Source organism: Haemaphysalis longicornis, unplaced genomic scaffold, assembly GCF_048455015.1.
Source record: "Haemaphysalis longicornis isolate Haplotype H1 unplaced genomic scaffold, Haemaphysalis longicornis Haplotype H1 scaffold_12, whole genome shotgun sequence".
Lineage (NCBI taxonomy): Eukaryota > Metazoa > Arthropoda > Arachnida > Ixodida > Ixodidae > Haemaphysalis > Haemaphysalis longicornis.
In genome coordinates, this window is record NW_027526225.1 from 63985882 (window position 1) to 64013813 (window position 27932).

Genomic DNA, 27932 nt, shown 5'->3' on the forward strand with positions numbered 1-27932 from the left:
GGACGGTCAGAAAAGCGATTGCTCTCGTAACAAAGGCAGTTATAAAAGCTGGAGAGCTTAAATCGTATAGAAAAAACTGAATTGTAAGCGAGAAAACGATTCTGGTGATTTTCAATAGAAACACACTAGAGGACTGAACTGAACAACTAAACACGGCACTAACATCCGGACTTTCCTTATTTTGATGATAAATTAACAATTGACATGTCACAAATTAAACGAACGTGTTGTATTTAAACAAAGCACATTCACAAAATAGACGATTGTTCCTAAAACCCTAATGATATCATCTATTAATATTTGAACAGAAGGCCGTTTTTGTCTTTCATTTGCGTATCCTTATCACACTTCCGCAACCGGACGAGTGCGCATGGACTGCTAGCTTCCTAAATACTCGCTACAGATACGGAAACTAAATTTCCATGCACAGAGAAAGTACCCATAAATTTTAGACAGGCTGGCTGATGTGCTTGAAAAGAATCGCAGCCAGTTTTTTTTACCTATAAGATTCCTTCAAACGAGATATATACTCACCGTCACAAATCAGCTTTCTTTTTTGTGCGGTATCAACGATATAATTTCGAAGTAACACTGACTTAGAGCTTAAACACTTTTTGGGTGCATGAGGTCAGCCCGAAGTAAACTACAGGACGTTATCAAGAAAGCTGCGGCCCAGTGTAAATCGCCAGATACGCAAAAACTGGCGCAAGCAAAACCGTAATTTGGGAACGCAATGGTGGAGATTTGATCCAAGCACATAATTGAGTCAAATTAAAGCAATGTCTTAACGTGGTGCGACAGAAACAGTTCTCGTGCAAAATATGAGAGTATTTTAGCGCAATTATCGGAAATCTTTTGCATAGCCTCGTCGCGCTGGGCGGAGCCGTTTTCATACCGCACGGCAAGGCAGAACGATTACCACAACCAGAGTCATTCAATGCTTTACTGGTCACGAATCTGCTCCGTAACTCAATGAGAGAGCTTCATATGCTGCATTTGGCCGCCGTGCGGTGGCGCCACCCTCTCACTGAGGTCACTCCTCGGGCGGCGTTGCGCTGGCTCGAACGGCGGAGCCGCGGCGAGTTGTGTTTGTTTTGTGCGGAAAAAAAAAATGTAACGTGAATCTCGCGCTCTTGTGATGCGACTTAAGTAGTACAACGACGATGCCTAACATGTGTTGCGTCCCGGGATGTCGATCCTTGTACAACGATACCACAAAAAATGTTTGCTTGTTATGTTGACCGAGCGACGGGGAGCTGCGAGAGAAATGGAGGCGCGCCATTCCAAGGCAAGAAACGGGAGATTTCAGCTTCGATTATGAATGTGTGACAGTGTGTGGAAATGCACTGTGTGAGAATGGAAAAAGCAATGTACCCTTTTGAGAGCATCGTGGACCTAGAATTGTGCAAGGCTAACTTCAAGCCGGATTTTTGTCATATCAGTCAGGTTGTAGCGGTGCTTCATTACCTGTTTGCAAACTTGTATTACCTTGCGCTCAGGCTCGCGTGTAAAAAAGGGCCCATCTCCCCGCGAGGGGGACTCGAGTAAATGCGTCGCATAGGGGGTGGGTGTATTGCGTTAAAGTTTAGTGTTTGGGGAGTTGGTGGTAGTGAATGCGTTGTATCAGCAGCTTCTTGACGTAGTTTGAATGAGTCAAGGATATAAGGCGCGTTCGTAGCATTTCATTCTGTGTCGGTTTTGTGGCGCAGTGGGAAGAGCACCATGTACCTCGCGTTCCGCCCACAGGTAGTGAATGCGTTGTATCAGCAGCTTCTTGACGTAGTTTGAATGAGTCAAGGATATAAGGCGCGTTGGTAGCCTTTCATTATGTGTCGGTTTTGTGGCGCAGTGGGTAGAGCACCACGTACCTTGCGTTCCGCCCGCAGGGTCGTGGGATCGAAACCAGGCGCCGGTAAGTATTATTTTTTTATATAGTGTAGGGGGAGGGGTGCGGACCTGTTGTTGAGAGCGAGGAGGGTAGCGTGATGCGGGAGAGGAGGAGTGGGGGAGAGGGCGCGCCTGCGCGCTGAGCTGTTGCGGACGCATGGCGGACGCTACATGTGAGTTAAAGAAATGCTCTGCATTTAAAAGCTTTGGGACGTCTTTGTGCTTTTACTTTTAATATTTCCGCGAATTATCCCTTAGGGTTCGTCTTGTTTGTTTTGTAACCGCGCGTGGCCGATTCCGGTTTCTTATCTGGCGTATCAAACGGAGCGCCCGTTTGCACTTTTTGTCGTACGTCACGTCGGGCAATATTGTTTGATATGAAAAGGGTGCCACCCTGTCGCCAACTTGATTTTTTGTTTCTTCGACAATGTTCTCGATCCCATTTTTATGGATCTGAAATTAATAACGTTCCGAGAGTAATGCATGCATAGCAATCGCCGCGCAACTCACTTTATCGACGTTCATCTGTGCGCGTCACACTGCGGACTGCTTCTTCGACGTTTGCGTTTCATTCTAGTCTTTTGCAGTGCAGGAGATCGCTAGCTCGCTGCGTTCAGAGAAGCTTTGCGTCGTTTTTGGCTACGTGGCAATTTTCTGTTTCCTCCGTGGGCTGCACATCGCAGCGCGAAGAAATAATTTTTTGTACGCTGGACCCCCTTTTGTCTGCCTTCGTAACATTGAATTTTTGTTGCGTGTGATAAAATCAGTTTTATTGTTCTTTTTTCGCTTCCTGTTTTTGCAAGGATTGCAAAGCGTGGAAGCGGAAAGACACATGGTGCAACATATATCTCTTCGTGTTTTGATCCTTCGCGTTTCTGCAGCGTTTTTAGATGTTCTCAAGTATGTACACACTCATCGAAACGACAATACTATTGGACTATCTCTTTTAGTGTTCTGTGTTTTCCAGAGCAATCAACGGATTCATTAAGCGTAGTCTGAACGACGCGTACTTGGTTTCTTTGTTTTTTTTTTATTGTATTATCGATAGGCCCGCAGCAGTCCGTGACTACGCAGCTACCGTATGTGTGGTATTTACAACTTTTGCTTTAAGACAAGAAGAAATAGAGATTTAAAAATCCGAAAACACGACGGCGCAGCGCTTGTGCCAGAGCACGCAGAAGCTGTTGCCGTTCGCGGCCGAAGTCTACGGTAATTTACTACGAAAAATAAAACCCCATTGAAAGCAGGTGATGACTGGACTAGTCATCGCTAACTACTACGAAAAAAACACACACTTAATCAGCGCGCAGACACCAAAAGCAGCGAGCGTTTGCACGCCATGAGCAGGCCAATACGCCGCGAACGCGGCGGCTGGATGCCCTTCGTGCGGCGGTGGCGCCTGTAGTGGCGCGCGCGGTCCCTATATGAAACGAGCGCCGAAGTTTCGTGACCAGTAAAGCATTGCCACAACGAAGCGTTTAGACAGAATATCAAGGCGACACTTTTTTTGCTGTGATAATGTTGGTTTCACTTGGTTACCCTTTGATTTGGCTGTAATGGTTATGCTATCCCTCCAAAGACTCCCTTTTGCTACGGTTGTGGTCCGGCTTCAGGCATTTCCCGAGCCGAACGGCTCGTCAGCCGATATCCGCGGGGTGGTCAGACGCCGCTTACCGCCGACGGCTCAAATCCAACCGTACAACGCTAGGAGAACCCGTTCCTGCTATCATTCATGGCAAAGCTCGCATGCACGCGGCGAGTCACATGGCCAGGAGCTTGCCAGCTGTGGAGAGCGCATGCGCCAAGCCGGCAGCGGCGCCGGAAGCGGCGAACGCCCCCTCTGCGAAGCTCGGCCGAGCCAGTCACGTGATGCGCTGCTGCGGTCAAATGAAGGTCAAATCCATCGCGACGGCGAAACCGCTCAACGAGATTAGTGAAGCTTTGGCTTAAAAAAAGAAACAGGCGTTCAGTACGCCAACAACACCAGAATGGACGCGGTACAGTAGGAAGAAATTCAGGATAGCATTTCATCGGCGTTATATCTGGGCAATAGGTTCTGTGATTAATTGAAGCGATTAACCTCCATCTCAGGTTTATACTTGCCTGTACTTCTACAAATCGAGTTTAAATGAACTATTAACGTTTCAGTCAAACAGCTGGGGCAACAAGGTCCCAGTGCTTCTTCCTATTTTTACAGAGTACGGCCGGAATAGTGTGAGCGGTGCTTTCCGCACAACTTTATTACTACTCACAACCTGACAATTGTCTTCCGCGTCTTTTTGAGGTTTTCAACTTTGAGCTGAGGCAGCTGAGAAACAAAACTATAAGTATTCATTCAACACATGCGTAACCGTATTTCTTAACAATACACAAAGGTTGTCGGCTAATGCAGAATGCTTGTAAACATAAAGACGCTATGAACAGCTCAGATCTCGCTAGTTATTCATAGGTTTAGTTTTAAGGTAAAATGTAGTACAGTTTTAAGATTAGAAAGCATTGATATTTTTCTTATTTGTATTCCTATTTTCAAAGAAGTTTTACACTAAGCTGCCCGTACATGTAAAATAATTGTATTATGGGCCAAATAAAAAAGCGTACCAAAATAAATACGCGTGTTCGAATAACGCAAGTTTTGAATCGGGTATAATAATTCTAAATAAATGGCCGCTTATACGAAGTCAAATACGGAATATTTCTTTGGCTATAATATTGAATATTTTTAATATACCAGCGCTTTTTAAATGGTAGGTTATATATAGCTGCATTGAATTGTATCGAGAAATAAACTGCAATAACGTGAGTTCCCGTTTCCGCATTCGGCTATGCGTGACACTGATTGATTTTATAATACATGATTGCTAAATATTAGCAAATATTTGAAAAAAAAACGAAATATTTGACTATATCTGATGTCAAAAATTGCATACCCATGCAAATAAGATTCGGAAATTTTCAATATTCGAACATCCCGGCGAATGAGCACTTCATAGTTTACAGAAGATGATTGCCGCACAATGCGGAACCACGGGGGAGGTGAGTGGTGGAAGGGAATGTACCTGCCCGTCGTAGCCGCGGCCATTGTCGCACCGGCAGCAGCACCAGATGCAGGTAAACATGGCGACGGCAATGATCAGGCTGATTGCAATGAAGACGGCACCAACCACGGCTCTGCTCACGGCAGACGCACGGGCTCGGAAAGCCTTTCCTGTCAGAAACCCTGCGTGTCACAAGACGCAGAACAACATGAATGGTTCCAACGCTTATAAAAAAAAAAGCTGTTCACACAACTACAAATAGTAGAGTAGTGGTTGGAACAAAAGCGGTGGGTTTAGGCTTCACAACTCCGCAACAGTTTTTTTTTTTCAATTCCTTTTCGGACAACCCAGACTAAGGCTGGAGTGACGAAAGCTGTGTTATAGAAGAGTGTGTTGGCCTCCCTACAGCCGGCTTCAAGCCAAAAGTGGCTCGTTCCTACATCCGTCCCTACGGACAGCCAGGCTCATAAACCCGAATTCCTCGTACAGAACCATTCGGTTTTTGTGCGGACTAAGTGCGCGTCTGCTTGGGAGGGAAAACAGACAGGTGTTCAGTTAACATGTACATGTAAACAGGTGCGCAGCTAAGAAGGTCCACGCTCATTTGGTAGGAATGCGCGGTGCTTCAAATGTGTCCCTTGTGGAATCCAGACTTTTGCCTCCGGCAACACATACCGGCCTTCCAATCGTCATCGCGATCATTACTATGAACTCCTCATGGCTAACTACAAATCGTGCTCGTTAGCATGTGGAGCGAAACCGAAAAGAGGGTCAATCCGAATAAGCGCCCGTGTTCCTTGGGTGGACAGCAAGGTAGATTGACAAATCCCCATCGCCTGTTTTCAAGAAGGAATCTCAAGAAGTCCCTCTCTCTCCCTCACTCCAAATGAGGGCGATGGAAGTTCTTCTGCTTCTTAAAAGGGTCATGAAGACAAAACACAGCTTTGTTTCTTCCAAAACAATCAGACTTGGATAACTCCCCCAGCTCCATTCCAGTTACGAACAACGTTTCTTTGACAAACAAAATGTGCGCGATATATAAAAAAAATCCCTCGCCATCTCCACTAACGTGAAACCTGGGGAGGGGCGAAGCATGCAGTGTATAAGTGTATTCTTGGCGCACTGGCGTTTTTGCAAACGGAGATGAAACCGTTGGGGGGTGCAGGTATACAGCTTTGCTGTAAAAGTGTGGTGTCTTTGAAGCAGGAAGCGTTCTAGCGGAAGGCGTAGACGAGTGTCCCGGTGTTTTTTTTTTTTTAGTACGCGTTACGAAGCGTCCCAGCGTGAAGCGTAAACGAGTGGCTCGGTGGTTTAGTACCAAGACTACATGAGACGACGGTTACGGCGACGACGCGAGACACCAACAGCCCGAGTGCCGGAGGGGCTTCGCCTTTAAAACTTTCAAACTTCGCGCTACAGTGACGCAATATGAGACGAGTGACGCAATAGAGCCCATCACTGGCCATCCTCGATTTACCAGTCCTGGACGGTCCGCGGGCAGTCCGAGGACTCTGTTCGGACCCAAAGTTCCATAGGAATATATGGGGTAATCGAGCGCCGGATCGCGTCTCGGGCAGTCCGCGGACGATCCGGGACTGGTAATCGAGGAGGCCCACTAAGGATACAGTCATCACTGTGTTAGCGGTACATTGGTGTTCAAGTGATGTGACCAAGTGAAACTACAAGACTTGCTACAATCGCCCCGTCATGTTTCTTGGCGGTTACTTCTGCCGCCAATCGCACAAACAAGATTCTGCGACACCTTAGAGACGTCGTTGGAAATTGGCCAGGGGATATGTTTTCCTTAATACACTTTTAAACGTTGAATAACGAAGTTTACAAACGTTCGCAATTTTTCGTTACATGCACGTTTCGAGTTAAGGTTCGCGTGAATGAAGCAGAAACGAAACCAGAATGCTAGGCATCAGTGAAGGTGAGCTCACCTTTCAAGGATTTATTTCATACTGAAAAACAGCGTGCATCATTCCACCTCGTATACTCCTGTCCCCACTCCCCTAACCCACCCCCCTTCCCCACCCCGGAGCAGTTAGGGACTGAGCCGACCAGCACGGACCCGGCCGGCCAGAAGAGGGTCGTGGTTTCTCGGGCCATTGAGTCGGCCCGGTCAAGAGGCGTCCTGGACTAGGGACGCTTCACCACCACCCTTTTCCTTTTCCCTTTTGCTCCAATAAACGTTTACAACTACTACTACCTGCTGCTTTCGCACGAGCTTAGGCACTACACAGTGATCCAAAAAATCAAGGTCGCTTACCCCTGTACTCACATAGGGAACTTCAACATCACTTTCGCCTTTTGACATTTTACGGCGCCTCAACGCGTTTCAAGAACCAAACTTCTGCGGGAAGAGCTCATTTTCGCGAACTTGATTCTCTTTAACGCTCTCGAAATTGTTGAGAGGGTGCTGGCTACGATACTGCACCTCATTTGCTTTACCGTGACAAGTTTTGTTTTTAGGCTCTTTTGCACGTTTTTATAGCTGCTTGCTCCTCAAAGTTTGCTACTATTCGCACTTCTACCGCCGAGTTTTTACTAAAAGTGCAAAAAAGAATTACTTTTCAGCTGAGTGAGTTTGTCACATCAAGGTTCACCGCCGGAACGCTTTCGCTACATAGTGGTCGCAAACACATGGGCTTCAACGGCGGTGGCAACGGAGAATTGAGAAACTTCGTTGAATCCAGGAAGTCGTTACATCCAGGTTCACCGCTATGTTCAAAATTTTTTAACGACGATGGTCTTTTTTTTTTGGGGGAAATTTAAACGTGAAAGTTTTTGGTCGGTCTGTCTGGCTATCTGTCACTCGATTCACACCCGGCCAACCGATAAAAAATTCTTGAATGAAATGTTATATAGGCCACATTTTTTGGAACCTATAAATCTGGATGTACACTTCACACTTGCACAATTGTTTATTGATTTAAAATACCTTACAGGCCCCTTTACAGGGCATTCAGTAAGGGGGGTATAAAGGTACGGTGGTAAAGATCATACAGAATTAATTCACGCGTTACAAACATAGCAGAACAACTGATGGCGACGAGGTTTGTAATGAAAGTTTAAGTCGGAAGACGATAACAATAAAAAAGAAAAGTCGATTGCATAGTGAACACATGAAAGCTACGCAAAAGAATGACAAAGTGAACCCAATACAATTTGGCTAGTAGATGAAGAAGACAGCAACCAAAGAAGCCGACTATACGGACGCGATGCGCGCCAATGAGTTGCCATACTTTGCAATACGCACTAAAGAAAATCACAAGAAAAAAACGCAGAACCTATTCGCATTATCTATGTTCAGCATAAAGGAACCGCTAGGCATATTTGATGCAAATCATGAATACGCCAGTGGTATTGGCAAATTTTTTTTAAATTAAAAATAACGTATTTACTCGTATTATGATTACAATCGCGTAATGATCGCACCCCTGAAGTTTGTCGTCAAAATTAGATTTTTTAATTTACCGCGCAATGAACGCACCCTGAACTTGCCGCGCAGTATGTCATGTGTGTGCCAATTCTCGCTGATGATGATCGCGCTTACCCCTGTTTCCTTCCCTTTCAAAGCGGACATGGCTGCGTTATTGCCGCAGACTTGCCTATATTAGCTATATCGGCAAGCATGCGTTCAATATTGATGAGGAAGAAACTCTCACTAAATGCACATAAAGTACTCACAGAACAAAGAAAAAAATGCGCTCAGCTGGCTGCGTCGGCCCCCGTGTCTGTTTTGATGTCCCGCACTGTGACAGCGGCATCCACTTACATGGTTAACCTGTTGTCACCTCGCAGCAAACTCGTTCCGCCGCGTACCGTAATAAATGAAAACACTGCAAAAACACTGCATTTTGCGTCGCTTTGCAAAGCGGCTGGTGGTGGTGTGCGGAAGTTTATTATGTCTTTGTTTATTTTTATTATACTCATAAGGCCCACCGTAAAAATGTTGACCTGCAACTTGCTTGCCTTTTCTGTGCTCAAAAGTTTCTCGAGAAAAATTTACCCCGCGTAATGAACGCACCCCCGAATTTGCATCAATTTTTTGGGGAAAAGAAGTGTGATCATTATGCAAGTAAATACGTTACGGTACATGGTCGCTTCATTTTTGTGATAGCAAATAAAACACACGGGTTGAAAGCAATGTTTTGACCCTAAAATACGAAAAGCGCTCACGCCCGACCCACGAACTCATGGCAGCTTTCGAAAAGGTTCAACAGCAAGGAAAGATTACAGTATACGGAGCGCGAGCGTGGAACGCGGTTTATATTGAACCGACTTGAGCCAAACTCCACTGTGTTTATCATGAGAGGAGCGAGACAGTAGGGGAGGAGCGCGAGAGGTGGTGGAGAAAGCAAAGAGAGGCGTTTACATGGCAGGGGTGACAGACGACTATCGTCATTCGATGACATCTGCAACAAAGTGCGGAGATATGCGGCCAATTTTGCAATAAAATTGTTGCAACAGTTATCGAGAGACAGCAGTATTTTAATGCACCAAACGAATTTTGTCTTGATAGCTCCTTTAAATTAGTTTGAGGCGTGTGGAGAAACAGCGTGCACGCGTCTGCTTGTGCATGTGTAGACAGGTCACTAGTCGTCGCATTCCTGATACGCTCTTGCCAAACCTCTCGAAAGAGTTTTAAGGTGAAAACATTATACCTCTATGGTTCATGGTACGCGTGAGGTACAAAAAGCGGCTTCCCTCCGTCTAACGACTGGGATGGTTGAACGCAAAGCTTTCTCGAAAGATTCGTTCGTTCAAAGCTTCGCTTTAAAAAAAACGGAAACCTCAAGCAGGGTTCACTTGCGATAGAGCATATTTGAGGCAGAGTACGCCTTACAAGTGGAAGTTCGCTTTCATGCAGTGAGTTTTGAGATGGACTACAGATGTCATCAGTGAACACAGAAAGCTTCGCTTTAAGTTCCGACCGCGTCGGACTGGCGCATCAGATAAAACTCGGCTCCATAAAGCGAGGGACACAGGTTCGATTCAGATCACAGGAATCGTTTTTTTTCTTCTTTCCCTTCACTCAAGATCATTTTCATAGTGCGAAAAGGCGGATTTCCTGCAGTGGGTTTTGAAGTGGACTACAGACGCCATCAGGGAGATATAGGAAGCTCCGCTTTAAAAATCAGGTGCACATAATCGCACAAGAAATCGCAGCACTAGCCGTGGATCGCGTGCCGGAGAAGGGTCGGAGGAGAGCTTCCAGAAAAGGCGGTGCAGCGCGCGCCGGGAAACGGGAACAGCAGCCCCAAAGGAGGTGAGGACGCTGTCTCACGTAGAATTCAAGCACCGGAAGTGAACAGGTGGTTTTAGGCGGTTGTGTGCGAGTGGAAGGAGCTTCGTAGTTTCATCCAAGGGACTAATGAACTGGTGACAGACACCGCCAGAAAATTCAACAAAAAATTCAACAGCAAATCAACAGATGATCCGACTACACTTTCCCCTTCACATTTTAACAGCGATTGTGGTTGGGCCGGCGTACGTGCTCTGGAAAACATCGCGGAGTGATGACGTACGTCATCATGCGCGTGGCACCAGCGCACGACTGCAGCTTTTCCTCGCCGCGTTCGAACGGGACTCGTGTCGCCACCTCCCGGAGGAGCGATACAACTGGTACAAACGCGTCTTTTGTTGCGACGACTGGTGCAGTTTTGGCGGTGCGAAGAGAAGAATTGATGCCAAAAAGACAGAAGCCAAAGGGCCGAGAAGCGCTAACGTGAATCAACTTATTTATTAGCGTCCCACACGCCAGACCGCACAGGTAAAACGACGGCCAGCGAACGAATTAAAAAAACAAAATGAGCAAGCGCTCGCCCCGCTGCGCCCTTGAACAAGTCTCTTAACCGAGACTCCAAGAATAACCACGCATAAACTTAGCCGGACCATGAAAAAGCTATGTTGGGCCGCCCGCTTAACTGTTTGCGCAGTCATCCCGTCACTAGTGCGAAGCTGCCCCAATTTTTTAGGAAGCGCTGATTTCCCTAATTTTTCCCCTAACTCCATAATTTTTGTTAATCTGCTGTTGTGAATGTTTCGGAAACCTTAATAAAGAAATGAATGATGACGCGAAATAATGTCAGATTGTAGGAGCAGGCAGAAAGAAGATAATTCGGTGTAGGAAAGATGCGGACAGAGAATTCGGAGGTGGCGGAATTGGCTGACGGTAGACCGTAATTCTGGCGGTGCTGTTGATATGATAATGGGTATGACAGCTATGATGATGATTGAACCGCTGGCACTGCGGGTGATAGTAGTATAGCGGATGAGAATGAGACAGAAGTGGCAACAATTAAATGCTGGCACCGACCAAGAATGTTCACAAAATTAAAAAAAAAAAAAAAAAAAAACGGCTCCCGTACGGCAGGCACCCATGCGGGAGCCGATACGCTTTGTTTGGATTTTTTTAACCTTCTTGGTCGGTGATGCATTTTCCCGAAGAGACGGGCTTCCATCCGATCCTTGGTTTCAAGACAGAAGGAGGTGGTGGTGGTGGTGGTGGAGAAACATTTATTCAAGCGAAAGAGGTTCGCGCTTGAAAGCGGGAGAAGCCCTCAGTCCAGGGCCCCTGCGGCGGCTGCGGTTCTGCGAATCATTGGGAGGAGCCTTGGTCTTTCATTCGCTATCACCTTCAAGTGCAGCTGTTCTTAGTGATGATGATTGAGATGAGGACAACGATGTTTATGATCATGGTAGTGATAGCGACTGTGGAGAATCACTAAACAAGAGAGGTGAATCATTAGACTACACTGTGTTTGTTAGTCAAGTCGCAAATAAAGCGGGAACGGCTCCCACGTAATTAGGGTACTGGTTTTTGTTTTCCCTTAATCAACTCTTTGCATACTTGCAGATATGTAGGTGAAGTGCCACTTGCTCGTCTGGCCCCCCTCGGGAACCTTCGGATGGCTTGCGTGCGGCTCATCATGCTGCTCCGTTGAGTTTTGTCGATGCACCAGCCATGACGGTTCGACGGGAGGTATTGAGGCCGATGTAGGGAAAAGCAGCAGATCGTTGGGATTGCGGCTGTACTCTAGCGGGGCGCCAACTTTGTCTCCGAGAATTCGTTCCCCGGTGTCCGAGGCAGTGCTCCGCGGGGCTCCGCTCGCCACCAGCCAGAGTATCGACGTGGCACACGTGACCTGTACCAACAGCGACCACCTTTCATGGCGTCGCCTGATCCTGCGCCAGAGTAATGAAAAGAAATCAACGAGTGAAAATTTAAAAATAACGTTGCTCTGACTTCAGAGATTACAAATTTGCATCAATCGCGCTGACAGGGTTGGAATTATGAAAGACGCACCTTCGACATAAACTAACGGAAAGTCTGCGTGAGAATTTAATAGTCGCAGTGTCTGGAGTGCCGTCCGACGTCGCTGTCGCTCAGAGCTGCAGGATGGCTAGAGCGCCGTCCGACGACATTCGAAATTTTAGGACTAGGCTGGCAGAGCGCAGATTTTATGTGGTTGTGGTGCAGAGGTGCCGGCTTAGCTTCCCAATACATGGGATGATTGGAGTTCAGCTCTTGCCTGGTGTTTTATTTTCATATTTTATTTGAAATTGTGTTTACATTATTTATTTTAGTTTCTTGGTGTTTTAAGTGACTATCCTCGGTTAGCTATGTTAGGTTACGCTACTTTATGGAGAGGGAAGGAGCACCAGCCGCGGATTTTTTTTTTTGAAACGCCGGAGGACGTCTCTTTAGTGGAGTGATTTTTGTACTATCGCACGGCAATCTAACACCGCCTTTAATATTTTAGGGGGATTTTGGCGAGTCATGCTTTTGTTGCGAAAGCTGCAATGGCCGTATTCTCACTGTTTCGCTGTCACCGGTGGCCGCACCGCGAGCTGAGCGGTTGCTTAGCAACCACTGTAGCTGGCAGCGCCGCTCGCCGCGCCATCTGGCATGACGTCAGAGAAGTAGCCGGCGAAACCGCATTGCGACAACAGAGAGAGCTCGGTTGGATTCGTCGTCAGATTTGGAAACACTTAGACGTATGAAGCTAAACGATAAAGTAACCGTACAGAGAACGGAACTAAACATTAACCGTATTATCAGTACCTATTATTAACCGTACCTATCGCTACGCACACCCAGGCATAACTGAGTTAAGCCACAGCCAATTTTTAAAAATTGTTATAGGAAGCATAACATCAAAACTAAGATAGACACTTACGAAGCGCAGAGCCTCGCTCGGGCAAACTGTATTTACGTTGCGATGGTTTTATTCTCCGTTTACCCGTATGAAAACGAAATGTACCCTATTCATGATAGTGCTCCATATGACTGACAGCGAGCAAGGACCGGGAAAACTTGAACTGCTGATGGTAAAAACTAAAGGTTCATTCATTCATTCATTCATTCATTCATTCATTCATTCATTCATTCATTCAATGTTTGCGGTTCATCTGCTTTCCACATTTAAAACTCTTCTATTTTCTTTGTGCTTATTAGCTTTGTAGTATGAGACAACTAGTCGGCCGTTAGTGTTACTACGGACAAAAAATTGTTTTATACTTAGGTTTAGTAATAAACATTCGTTCATATATTGTAAGTCATTCACAAATACCGAAAAATCTGTACAGAAATTCAGCAGCGTTTTGCGACATTTCTAGCATGGCTAGCACTGTCACGGTGCCCTTCACAAGCTATTCCTACCTTCGCCATACTTTCTGGAAATTTTCGGCGAACCTAAAGAACGTTTACAAGTCCTTGGCACGCCGGAAGGCCGCTGCAAGCAGCCAAGCCGGCGAGTGGGCTTTCAGCAGAGTGGGCATGGTCGTAAAAGTAATAACCAGTCCCCAGTGGCGGCGGTCGATGGCCATTTAAAGACCACAAGGAAAAAAAGAAGTTGAGTGGTTATACACGCGAATAATGTTGTTCGTGTAAACCCACTGGGAATGTTCATCTGCTCTCTTTCTTTTTCACCTTTCCTCTTTATTCGTATGGGAATTTAAGCACAGCGCTCCTCTTAATTCCAGACAGGGTTGCCAGGTAATCAGAACCAAAAGTCGCCGCAAAATCGCCAAAACCAGCCAGGAATAGTCGCCCCCTTCAATTCAACGTTTTAAAAGTTGCCAGAAGAATCACCATTTTGAGAAAAGCAATGCTAGCGATTTCCTTTCCGTATGTTGCCACCTGCCTGGTTTTCTGACCTGTTAGAACGGTTTTTTTTCGACAGCGGGCGGGTTGCCGGTCCGCACTTAAAACCGGCCGTCATTGGCCTGTTTTTTGGCCATCGTGCGGCGAATATATTTTTTACATTTTATAAGCGTCAAGTCAGAATCCACGACCATAAATATGTGTCAACCACCTGCGCGCAGACACGCGAGCAGGGAAAATACGTGGACGAGCGTTGTCCTTGGGATGGAGGGGGATCAAGGGGAAGAACAACACAACGAAATGCCGCCGCCGCGATCAGATTGCATAGTATTGCGAGTATTGCATAGAATTACGCGTGTACGTACATATGAATATCGAATACATTATGACGTATACATTGCATGCTTTTTGATGCTCGTTTGGTGGATTCGGGTGCAAAGAACAACTTTTAATCGTTGAAGTATTTGCAGTAACTTTTCAGTGCGGCGCATTCAGAGTAATAACGGAAAGCTCAATCACTTGCAGTACAAACGTTGTGTTGATTTCTCTATAGGAAAACACTACAATAAATTGTTGATGTCAAGAAAACATAGCGTCCTTATTTTTCAGCACAAACTTAACCTTCTATATACCACGCCCCTCTCCTCCCCCTCCCCTGATGGGCTGGTCTTTTTGGTGGAAAGGTGGCAACCCTGTTTAGATGGCCTGCGTAGATAAAAAAGGCAGAAAGTTTGAGGAGTAGCGCAACTGGATAACAAACATAATTGATTTCCTACGGATCGCGAAAATAAGAGTTGTTCTCCGTTGTCTCCTAAAAAAGCTAAAATATGTTACTTTACGTAAACGGTCTCTTGCAGGAGTAGAGCCCGAACGGGGAGACCTCCGATAAGCATGCGGTAGCGAAGCTCCCCAGCCTTATCGAGAGTCCTCGGCAGTTCCACTGAAGCAGGCACTTGTGGTTCGTTTGGATCACTGCAACGATGACAAATGGGTCAGAAACACGGACGAGAGCTGTTGCAGTTGCTGCGCCACAAAATGGATGAGCTCAACCGGAGATAGCTTCCCAGCAAGCAATGACCCAGGTGGGACAGGTGCAGCAGGGGCAGAGGACCGAGTGCAAATTGTTGCTGAGCGTTGAGAAGAGCGGTTCAGTAGAGTCCTTCGGTGGCGAAGACGTCGGACCTCTTCCTGAAGCATAGCAATCCGCTTTTCAAGTTCCACTACCTACCCGGGAGCTTCCAGAGTTGACTCATACGGTGGATCCTGACGTTTGCGCCATACCTTGCCCTGCTTGACTACGTCCTTGTACGCAAAAATATCTTCGCGCTCACCATCATGCTTAATAGAGGAAACTCCTATTCGGTGGGAGTCAGGACGGCGTACCTGTTAGAAGTCGTGACCGCTCCGTTGGAACCGTCTTGCAGTGGCGCTTTGCGGTCGCGAGTGTTCTTGCGACGAGTTTCATAAGATTTACGCTTAAGGGGGCAGTTCTTGAATGCGACGTCGTGGTTGTCTTTTTTGCATATTCCACACTTAAATTTGGCAGTTTCTTGGCAGTTCATTGAGGCATATCCAGGATGTGGACGGGAGGAACGCATATGGCCAGGCCGAAACCACCTGTAGCAATATGACACGCCTGACTTGTACGGGCGTAATTGAAGTATGCATCCCTAATATGTAATCTGAGCGGGGGGAGACGTCGGGCCCTGAATGGTGTCAAGGCATGTTCGGCTGCGGGCCATGTACCGGGCTTCCAAGATCTTGTGAGTAGGGCATGCAAACGTAGCCGCAAGTACCTCTGGGGATTTGTCTGGGTCGAAGCCGGAAACTACATACCTACGAAGATCTGAGCCCGAACTCAGTTACGCTTGAACGGGCAGTGCGGTGCGACCAGGAAGAGGAGTTTCCTTCAGGCCATAGAGATGATAAACATCAGTGAGCAAACGCATCCAAACAGAGACGCTGTTAGTGGGGCGGTAAATCGCGAAGTCCTGGAACCCCATGGTTTGGAGGCATGAATCCAGTATAGCTTGGGGGTCACGGTTCGCAGTGTCGTAATATTTAAGCACTCACGTGGTTTTATCGCCACTTTGTATAGCGGCGATAACCCGGTGGTCACCGTATCCACTGCAGAGGCACGGCCAGAGAGAGAGAGAGAATAAACTTTTATTGAGCCCTTACTAAAGGTCAGTTCACGCAGGAACGAGACGGGGTGGAACCTTCTTCTCAGGTCCCATATGTGACCAGCAGCTCCTTTTCCCTAGCCGCCAGCGCGAGCTGTATCGGTAGGTAGGGGCTGGACAACAAAGTCTCCCATCGCTCTAGGGGGTTAGGGTTGGGGAGTGTGGGGGGTTCTTGAGCTTAGTGCACTCGGCAAGGATGTGTGCAAGAGTGCCTTCGCATCGTCTGCAAAACGAGCATGAAGTGTCAGGCTCTGTTGGGAACATCTTGTGCAAGAGCACGGGATGCGCTAGCGACCCTGCTTGCGTGCGTCGTGCGATCGTTTGCTGCCTTTGGGTAAGTTGCGGATGCGGACCGGGAAGCCAACATCTGTCGCTTCTGCACATTTGGGAGATGTCCTTGTAACTCGTCACGGGGCGTGGCAGCTCTGGCTCGTCCTAGAACCGGATTGACAGTTCTCGGGCAAAGTGGTTGGCGAGTGCGTTGCCTTCCACCTGCAAGTGAGCCGGGACCCACACGAGCTCGACGGCCCGACCCGGTGATTTGCGTTTGCCGAGAATCGTTAGGGCCGCGGGAGAAATCTTACCCATGAGGTAGCTTGCGTAGGCGGTCTTGGAGTCTGTGACCACGGTCCTTAGTTCCGGTTGTGCGAGTGCGAGGGCCAAGGCCACTCCTTGTGCTTCGGCTGGATTCATCGTCCGTATCGACGCGCCGGTGACTAGCTTATCGATGGTGGTGTCGCCCGCCGTTTCTCTGGTGCCATGCTTGGGAAGCGAGACGTCCGCGTAGAGAACCTCGGGGTCCTCTTCGAGCTGTCGAGCCAGTGCCTTGGCTCGTGCAAAGCGTCTCTCGTCGCTCTTCCTTTGCTGCATGGTCCGGGGGAGGGACTTCGTCTTAACGATGTCTCTCCACGTTGTGGTGAGCGTTTCCATTGTCCGTTGCTGTTCAGTTTCCCATCCTCTCTCGCGTAGGACGTCCCGGCCGTGCTCTGTCCGGCTAAGCCTCATTCTCTGGTTGGATAGGTGTGCTTCCTCCACCTCTTCCGCCGTGTTGTGGGCACCCATGTCCAGCAGTTTCTATGTGGACGAGTAGATTGGCATGTCCACGGCGAGCTTGACTTCTTTCCTTATCGCCGGGTTCAGTGCCACATAGTTCGCCTTCGTAAGCTGGAGGTACGGAGCGGAGTACATTACGCTTCACACGACGAACACCTGCACCAGGCGCAGTGCGTCTTCTTCTTTGATTCCTTTGTTCACGTTTGTGCGCAGACGTGTTCTGAGTAGATGTAGCAGGCGAGTTCGATGGCTGATCACATGACCGCTTCTTGGTCTTAGTCAAGCCACAATTTGCTGTCGCAGCAATTGGCTCGTCCTCCATCGGATCCGGGGCAGCAGGATTCGCTTCAGCGTCCATACTGTCCGTTGCAGCGTCGTATCCATGCACAGCAAGTGTAGCGCTGGCGTTGCTATGGCAACCGCGGCGCGCCTAGCTCTAGTGCCAGCGCTGCTGGCAGACGCTAGGCCTGCTCGGCGATGATGATGCTGCGCTCGCCCGATGGCCCAATCAGCGCCTCGGGCGTCGTCACTGAACGGTCCGGGAGGTGCCAGGGGTCACTGGACAAGGTGACAGCACTGTCGGTAACAGGTCCAAGGTTTAAGCCCGTAAAAACGCCTCTAAAACACCGAAGAGCCGAACAACGACGTGTCACACTCTTGGCTTGGCTTGTTGACTGTGCCAACTTTCACACGTGCTCCTCGAGAGAGAGAGAGAGAGAGAGAGAGAGAGAGAGAGAGAGAGAGAGAGAGAGAGAGAGAGAGAGAGAGAGAGAGAGAGAGAGAGAGAGAGAGAGAGAGAGAGAGAGAGAGAGAGAGAGAGAGAGAGAGAGAGAGAGAGAGAGAGAGAGAGAGAGAGAGAGAGAGAGAGAGAGAGAGAGAGAGAGAAGCTTTTAATAAAAAAATGAAGCAGGCCTGCTTAGTCCTCACATTCCAGAGGACCTCTAGTAATTCTTCAAGCCGCTGCCTGATGTACGCCGCCAGTTGCATTTGCTCTTCGGTGGTGCTTGTTGCAGTCATTCATCATTTGTTGGGTTTGTTTGTAGTGTTGCGTATGGTTGTGTAGTTCCAGAGGATGTGATCTTGGTCGAGTAGGACGTTACAGGTGGAGCAAGTAGGGGGTGGTGTGTCAGATCTCCCCATATCTTGCGTAGTCTAGCTGGAGTCTTATTAGGGTTGCTTGGTGTCCTGTGAGCGTGTCAGAGAGCTGTGGCAGTGCCCTCCTTCCCGTGGAGTATTCCTTCAATTTAGGTGCTCTTGGGACCATGAGCGTTTGATTTGGTTCGAAGTTGGCAGGAGCCCTGGCTGCGGCTTATCGGGTCAGCTGATGAGCTTTTTCGTTGCCTGCCATTCCTTTGTGCCCAGGTATCCAGTACACTGTTACAGCTCCCTTGATGCTGTTGTTGATGGCCGTAGCTATTGGTTGTGGCAGTTCCATGCTTAGCAGTTGGTGACAGGCGGTTTTTGAGCCCGTGTATATGTACGTGTGCTTCGTGGGGCTGAATGTGTGGTGGGCAATGGCAGTGGCGATGGCTGTGAGTTCAGCCCCGATGGGTTTCATAGAGGCGATGCACTGCTGGTACTCCAATTTTCCTTTGAGGTCAGCATACGCTATACTTGCTGTTGTGTCTGTTATTGCTGCATCTGTGTGTACGTGGTTGTTGAATGGGTCCGCAGCTGCTCGTTTATCGAGGTATCTGGCTCGAATGCTCCTTCTGACCTTGTTGCGTTGGCAATGCATGTGTCTTGGTATGGGTGCAACTTTGAGTAGGTTGGCCGTGCGTGGGTTGAGATGTTCCATTCGTAAAATAGGCTGCTGGGGTGCGTACCCTAGGCACTGAAGTACCTGTTGCCCTGGAACTGTTGCTTGGAGTCTGAGGTGTTGGTTGTACCTGTGGACAGCTACGATCTCCTCCAGCGCATTGCGCGTTTCTGTCTCAAGAAGTCGCTTGGTGCTGGCTTTAATCGGAACGCGTAGCGCAATCTTCGTCGCCATTCTAATCAGAGCGTTGATTCTTACTTCTTGGGTTTTAGTAAAGTTGGTGTATGCTGCATGGTGCGAAATAAGAAGTGCATGCCGTAGTCGTAGGAGGTCTTGTTCCCTGAGTCCATTTTGTCTGTTCGTGATTCTGCGCATCATCTTCAGGACTTGTTCTCCTCGCCGACGTATGTGCTGAGTTGTGGCATGTCCTCCCTGTCGCTTTGAACGTAGCGTCCAAGTACCCTGATTAACTTATTGCAAGGAATTGAGACGTCTCCGTTTTTAATCACAATGGGTGGGGGTTTCCATCTTGGGTTATGTATGAGAAGAAGCTCCGACTTTTCCGGTGAACACTGTAGTCCAATTTCTTCTGCTGCCTTACTGATGTTATCGACTGCCTGTTGTAACGTAGCCTGTATGTCACCTGGTGAGCCTGTTTTAACCCACAATGTAATGTCATCGGCGTATATCATGTGTCCGATATTTCCAATTATCTGTAAGGCTCTATGTATTCTGAGCATAGCAAGGTAGAAGGGTGTTGGTGAAAGCACGGAGCCTTGTGGAATTCCCTGTTGTGGGTGTTGCAATTGGTGTGATTTGATATCTCCCAGGTACAATGTGTACATTCAACCCTCCAGGAAACTTCTGGCATGACTGTACATGCGTTGCCCACCACCAGTCTCGCCGTTCACCGCTCGCCGTTCACAGATTGCATTGACGCACGCACACGCAGAAATTTCACGCTATATCCCGCCGCAATGGCAGTCAATCAAAGTCGTCGCTCGAATCCCACCCCATCGCAGGTGTGGTCTAATGCTCTCGTCTGGCAGTTGACCTTCTAGTGCGGCGCGGGTAGACCGCGCCTGGTTCGCCCTGGCGACGATCCGGCATCCAGCCGTTGAACAACGCAGACGTTCCCGATAATCGCATTTGCGTTCCGGTAAAGCTTGGTGAAATGAAAGGGCTTCGTTTTATTCGATCGATGGTCGTGCGTTTTCATAACGGTCATTGCCTTTTGATTTTGGCAAAGGTGTTTTTGTTTTCGTTTTGCGGTCATTACCGGTCAATTTTGCGAATGAAACTGCTTGCTTCACCTGACAAAAAAGTGCTTCAAATATTTATTCTTTCAAGAATAGCTTACCCGCACATTTTGTTTGTCTTTTTCCCCTATTTTTGTTTGCTTTTTTACTGTAATTGTGCAATCCCAGTTTTGTAATATCTCCGCTTTTTCTGTTTCAACATAATACTGTAACGTTAAAACAGCCACTTGTTGATGCTTGTGTTATAGGAGGTCCCCTTGCAGTCTTTGACTTCGGCCCTTCCTCCTGTATATACACCCTGTATGTTTTTCTCTTTTGAGATCAATAATGCACCATGGAATCGAATTCTGGTCGTTTTCGTTTTCACTGAGATCCAACTTCACGTGCACCCCTGTTTTTGGGGAGGAGGGGTACACGAATTTTATCAGGGGAGCTCTCTAATCGGCCGGAAGTTGTCCAACACGAAAATAAAATCTCGGACAGACAAAATGCTTCCCATGGAGGGAATCGAACCTTGGTCACTCGCGCTGTGATACCGGCATCTATGCAATTGAGCTATCATTCTCTTTTTTCTTTTTTTTCATGGTATTTAATTAAAGCATAAAGCATTCCTGCCGCACAGCATTTCCTTTGGGTTAATTCGTAGCGTTGGCATTGGGCTTGGCCGCCGGTTCTAGCGAATGCTAACACGGACAAATTTGGGAGAGATGTGAAAGCCACTGCACATGCGCTCCTCCGTTCCATATAAAGCCGGCTGTTTAAACACTTCTGCTGTTTCTCCAGCCATGCACCGCTGGTGCAAGCTTCGCCAATTTTTAATATTTAGTTTTAGTACAGTTTTTAATGGTCTAGCTTAGTTTTCGGTGGTTTAAATTATTGCATTTTGTTCGTTATGTATAGGCCAGGTTACGCTAGGTTAGGTTACGTTACGTTAGGGAAAGCGAAGGAGCGGCAGACGGCATTTTTTTTATGAAACACCGGTGGACGTCGCTTTAGTGGGGGCTAATAGTACAGTCGGGCGCCACTCTATAGACACCGAAAGAAAACCGTTACGCCGCAATGCGTCGCCCATACCCACGTGGAGGATTGGCCAAGGATTGGATTTCGGTGCACCATGCCTGGAAGGGTGGTTTGCTAGCTCTTTGTGCCGGCTCGCTCAGATTCTTCGTATTCGTATTTTATCCACAAGTCGGTGTTTGCAAAGAAATGACAGCTGTAAACCCGTCACTGTGGCTGAAGTGGGGCAAGGGGTTGTGTTACTGAGGCCAAGGGAGCAGAGGACTTCTTTTCTTTAATGCGGACGAAGAACAAGAAAGCTCCGAGTACACTTAATGACTTATTACTAGTTGTGTAGGCTAAATCATGACTGTATAACGGAATCCCGCAGAATACTCCTTCCAGTTTTAACTGCTGCCCCACTGGGTGAGGTCAGCGGGGCGCGTTCTTTACATCACGTCGCTTCCGCCGAACACCGCCCTCACAGCCACAGCTGCACTTTTCGCGTTAAATCACGGTTCTGTGTATGCCCAGGCGTTCCTTATACGAGCGCGGTCATTTGCTCGCGCTTTTATTACAACGGATCTATTGCAATGGAACTCTTCGCAGTTGAGTGAAACACGTACGCTTCCGATGCCAATGTCAACGCTGACGCTGGCTTTTTTTGTTCAATGGGCTCTTGAGTGCTTTCGCATTAAAGCGGCCATATGTCGCGATTGTTTCCGCTTAGGTTTATCGCGCCGACGCTACACAGGCGTCGCTACACAGGGCTCCCGATTAATTTTGAACACCTGGGGACCTTTAACGTGCACCGAAATCTGAACCCACGGGCGTTTTTGATAGTCACCTCCATCACAAAAGCGGCCGCCGCGCCGGAGATACGAACCTGCGTCCTCTATATGTCGCGGGGCCGGTGGAGGGTAATTAAAGATATCAGGGTGATCTAAATTAATCCATAGACCTCCGCTATGGAGGGCTTTAAACCCAAGTGCAGCTTCCACGCAAGGTAATAGCCAGCTGCGGTGCAGGTTTACGTTTGAAATTGCAATTTGAAGCACCAGCTGGGAACTAAGACGCCTCAATCATGTTTGGCCGTGAGGTTCTTGTACAACCTGGATATACCGTATCTACTCGCATAATGATCGCACAAGCGTAATGATCGCACCCCTGAAGTTCGTCGTGAAAATATGACTTTTTTTATTTCCCGCGCAATGATCGCACCCTGAACTTGCGCAGCCATATGTCGTATGGGTGCCAAGTCTAGACGACGATGGTCGTGCTTACGTTAGTTTCCTCCTCTTTCAAAGCGGACATGGCTACGTTATTGCCGCGGACATGATGATATTAACGATATCGGCAAGCGTGAGTTCATTATTGGTGCGGAAGAAACTCACTAAAACCACATACTGTACTGATAAAACATACTGCACAAATAAAACATACTGTAATCATAAAAAAAAGCCGCGTCTTGATGTGCCACACTGTGACAGCAGCAGCAACTTATTGGTTGACCTGTTCTCACCTCACAGCAAACTCGTTCTGGTGCGTTCCGTAATTCTGTAATTACGGCGCGTCCCGTAATGAAAACACAGCATTTTGCATCACTCAGTGGTCATTCGGTGGTCAGTCGAGTTTTTATTGTTTTTATTTATTATTAGTTATTATTATTATTTATTTTTCATTTATTATGTTCATGAGACTTATCGTAAACATTCTGACCTGCATTTTGCATTTCTGCGCTGAAACGTTTTCCCGAAAAATTACCTCGCATAATGATTGCACCCGTAAATTTCCATGATATTTTCGGAAAAAAAGTGCGATCATTACGCGAGCAAATACGGTATATAGTAAAAGCTTGTTAATTTGAACTCGAACGGGACGATAAAATTGTTCTCAATTAAAAGGAGTTCGAATTATCGGGCGGGCGCTAGAATGAATAGACATCGCGGACACCGCCCGCGCAGAACGCAAAGCCACCTACGGACTCGTTATACCCTACTATAGGTGCTACTGCACGTACGCGGCAGGTGATTTCGTAAATAATGTTCACGGAGCTCGAACAGCGAGCGAAATTAATTGATCATTCAGTGGTTTTTTTCTGTTTTGTGGTTTTGCATCTCCAGAAATTGGGTTTGGTTTGTATTTGCAACACATTGTAATCACTCTGGGCCGACTTCTTCTGCGAGGAGCAATAGAAACCAAATGATTCCAGTTCGAATTAATCGGTCGGGATGCCGACACGTCCGAATTATCGGGAGTTTTCCCCCATTGAGATATACAGGGCTGTGCAGTAACCAGGGAGCCAGTTCGAATTGCCTGTAAGTTCGAATTAACCGAATTAGAATTAACGAGATTTACTGCATTTACATTACGATCAGCCATTGAGGCCAATCGCTTCCTTTCAAGGCTGTTAATGTACAACTGTGTCAAGGCTGTTACGATAATGTACGATAATGTGTCAATAATCCAAGCCCTGTTAATTGGCAATGAAGATAGCAGGCTTTTGGAGTGATCTGGGTATTCTACGACTTCGTAGCAAATGTACAGCGTTACTAACTCAATGGCGGAACGAGAAGTAAAGACAGGGGGTGACATCCATACACACAAAAACAAAGATATAAGCATGCACTGTTTCAGAAACGAAGTGGCCACGTGTTTTCGTTGTTGTGGAGGCTGCGCTGATTTAATTACAGGTCACTTCATTATCCAGCCCCGACGTCCAGTTTCCGTGGTGTAGACGGCTTGGATAATCCCTGTATCACTTTTATCACGCCCCACTTGACTAACTTTGTTTTGACGTTGTGACCTCCATGTCTGCTATCTGCTGCCAACAGTCCCCATTATCGCGTGTTCTCCGCAGTAATTTCCGGTGCTTTCAGAACGACGAGTAGATGGAAGTCGCGCGGAACGCTTGCGTTGCTGTTTTCGTACTCACAAACACACACAGGTTAATAGGTACGTAACAGAGTAGGGCAAGCTTGCTGTCAATTCGCTTCTTAACAGCGAAGTTGTTTTTGCAAATCGTACTTTTTCGCGCCCGCAGTTAAAAAAAAATTACACCATCGTCCCGTGTGGAACCCTAACGACGATGCGAAGCATCACGGGGGTTCCGTGTGGTTCCATTATGTTGCAGTTATGTTGAGTGATCTGGTTTTTACTAGCGCCAGAGGGAATCCCGCGTCCGGGTCCACACCGGTGGCAAAGGCACGCAAGTACTGTTGCGTTACGGTGAGTAGACGGTGGTTCTCGAACCGCCGAAACTGTCCATCATGTTCTTGTCAATGTTGTCGTCTCTGTGGTAGAATCGGTAGTCTCCGTCAGCGTTGGTGAGGTAAAGGTTGTTGACGTTGGTGCACCGGCTGAGAGCAACGTACACGCCCTCCTCTTCGCAGCTTTGTCTCCTTCTCTTTCTTCTTCTTCAGCGGTCCCCCTAAGATGACGATGGTGGTTGAACGCGAAGCTATCTCGTGATGGATTCTTTTGTTTGCCAATTCCTAGTGGCATCCTGTCACAATAATCACCAGAGGCGCTGCGGACGGGGCACGGACGCGGGACATCCCCCCGAGCAAGAGATGCAAGAGATCTAATACAAAGAAATAGCCCAGCGTGCGCCCGTGAGCGCGGGCCTTGTGGCGACCGCCGGGCAGTTCACAAAACCAAGCAAATGCCTTGCGCTCATGTGTACGTGCCTCGCGACGACCGCTCAGCGTCCCCTGTGCACGTTTGTCAAGCCAAGCATATCCACATAGGAAGATTGGCCAAGATTGGCAAAAAAAAAAAAAAGAACTCCAGTGGTCGCCGTAATCGTGGCAACACTAGCTCAGAACGAGAAAGACAATTCATAGCAGACGCCCCTCCAAGTTGATGTGCAATGATTATCACTTCAAAAAAAAAAAAAATGAAAGCTCACACTTATAACAACAATGATGGAGTGAAGGTCGTGGTGGTGGTTTAACTGGTTTATTGAGTGGAGAGGTTGGAAGCGGATCTGCTCCCGGCTACTCCATTTCACCAATACAGGGTCATAGACCCGGCTATACTATTCCACTGTGCACCACACTTTCGTGAGTACTAAAAGTTGTCTGTAAAATGTCCTCCTGGGTTGGTGGTCACTGAGTCACGACAAAAATCTAATATGTCACCTAATACTTTGTCACTATTCCTGTTGAGGTAAAAAACACATTCAGGGCACGAACAACCTTATTTTGAAGCCAGGCATCAGGCCATGGTCCTAGTAAAGATTCTAAACACACCACACGACGGTTGAAGGTCGTTGCGGCAGAGCAAATCGTCTACAATCATGGACTTAAACCTTCGTGATGGTCGTGAAGGTTTGCATACAGCTTCGCTACTTTCAAGTCTTACGGCTGAGTGTAAGCCTCCTTCATTTTTGAAAGCAGAAGCTTTCTTTGTGGGATTGATAGCATTCTGTCAGAAATAATTCATTTGCCCATAGACCAGTTTATTGACCGAAAGGCTCTGATAAAGTCTATGGACACATGGCGTGTGCGTGAAAGCGTGCTTCGATTGTGTCAAAACAGTTGTCTCGAGGCTTCAAAATCGCGAAAAAGGAACAATTACAGATTCGACAATACTCGAATCGATCATGAAGAGTACAATAGTATACTTTAATCTCACAAAGGACGTATCGGTATACATTTAGATTGTTCGTACATGTGTTAACTTAGTGGGCGAAAAATCGCCGCATGGGTTCGATCTTCGTTAACGATTTGGGTCTTTGAAGGTTAGGCGACCAATAGTGTGCACTTAGAGGGAAGATTGGACGCACTCTATTGAAGGTTTCGACGCACTTTCGATGTTATAAAGGTTTCGTGCTTCTCGAAATTTTCTTTCGGGAGAAATGGTAAAATGTTTCTACGGAACGATAGCTTAGTAAAACTTGTTGCTGGGCTAGTTGGTTCATGATCATAAAAACTGGGATTAGCGCTTTAAAGAACAGGACACACGTAAGAGAAAATGGACAGGACTGGCGCTACGCCAGTCCTGTCCATTTTCTCTTACGTAGCGCCAGTCCTGTCCATTTTCTCTTACGTGTGTCCTGTTCTTTAAAGCGCTAATCCCAGTTTTTATGATTTCTACGGAACGCATGGCTGCGGCGCGCCTCTTGTCTGCACCATTCCCTCTGGGTTCTCCGAATGAATTAACGGATGCTTACGCAGGCCTTGCGCTGTTAGGCGCAAAGCTCATCGTACAGATTGATTGATTGATTGATTGCGGGGTTTAGCGCGCCGACGCAACGCAGGCGATGAGGCGCGGCGTAGTGAAGGGCTCCGGATCAATTCTGACCACCTTGGGGATCTTTAAAGTGCGCCGAAACCTCTTACACGCGGGCGTTTTTGCTTTTCGCCTCCATCAGAAAAGCAGCCACCGCGGCCGGGAATCGAACCCGTGAGCTCGCGCTCAGGAGCACAACGCCTTAGCCACTGAGCCACCGCGGCGGGTGCGTATCGTACAGACGGGTTCACTGCGATAAAGGCGCGGACGCAACAACCGGCATACCGATAAGCTCGGACAGCTACCAGGACTATATAAACAGCCGTGCAGTAGATGCTGTGTGTTTTAAAGCAAAATATTTCTTAGTGAGAGCGGCGGCGTGCTGTCAAACAACTAAGGCATTTCCTCATACGCAGGTTGATAGACCCAAGAGCTCTGATAAGATTCCTGTCCACACGGCGTGTGTGTGAAAGCGTGCTTCCATTGTGACAAAACGGTTGTATCACAACTCCAAAATCTCGAAAAAGGAGGAAGAGGCAGTACAATACTACACCTTTATCTCATAGATAGATCTGCATGCGTTTACTTAGTGTGGTGAAAATATTCATATGGGTTCGTTCTTCGTTTGCGATTTGGGTCTTTGAAGGTTTGATGATCGATTGGACGCACTTTTAGCGAAGGTTTTGGCGCACTTTTGACGCAGTTTTGAGGTGCGAAAGCTTTCACACTTCTTTTTACTTTCTTAAGGAAGAGACCGTAATTTTTTTCTTTTTGTACAGCTGCCTGTCATTATTATTTACCTAATTGGTTGATTATTTGACCTATTTATGCCCGCTGCAGGAACGAAGGCATCTTTCGATTTGAGAGGTTTCGTCGGAGTGCTACGCTACGGTGGGCAACGTTAATATGGTGTGGGGTTTTGGGCGTTTATTTGCATATGAAATTTTCATGTGATGGGCATTGATAAGCCCCGTCCCTGGTTCTTCGCCAACAATAGTCTAATCACTTTTTACTATTATTCATTGCGAAGCAGGAAATCTCCGCTTAAGGAAGACTCAACTGATCACATTCTCATGGGACTTACCAAGTTTAAAAAGCATTGTCTACAGATACACATTTTTTTACAGATACTAGGTCCCAAGGGCCTAGTCTGCTTATTTCAGAAATGTATCATTTTTTTTTTACTGAAATAAAAATTAAACAAGACACACAATTTGGTTTATCCAGCTTTCACTAGATGGCACTAGCTGTCTAGCAAGTGAGAGAGTTCTTTATTTATTTCAGTAAAGAAGTGGCGTACTTCCAAAATAAGTGAACTACGCCGTCTAAAGCATTTTCATGGATCTACTGGTGCGTGATGGTTTTTAAGACCGTGGGCCATGAAGTAGGAAGTACCATAGGAATGTTAAC

General features: G+C 47.3%; 1 protein-coding gene across 1 annotated transcript in view; it reads right to left on the reverse strand.

Annotated features, from left to right (window-relative positions):
- LOC144161990 (uncharacterized) overlaps nt 1-27932 on the reverse strand; it is a 33969-nt gene that overhangs the window by 1705 nt on the left and 4332 nt on the right. The window contains exons 2-3 of the mRNA XM_077692528.1: nt 11782-12116; nt 4944-5104 (exon numbers count right to left, since the gene is read on the reverse strand). Coding sequence (XP_077548654.1) covers nt 4944-5104; nt 11782-12116 — 496 coding nt within the window. The remainder of the gene's footprint in view (nt 1-4943; nt 5105-11781; nt 12117-27932) is intronic.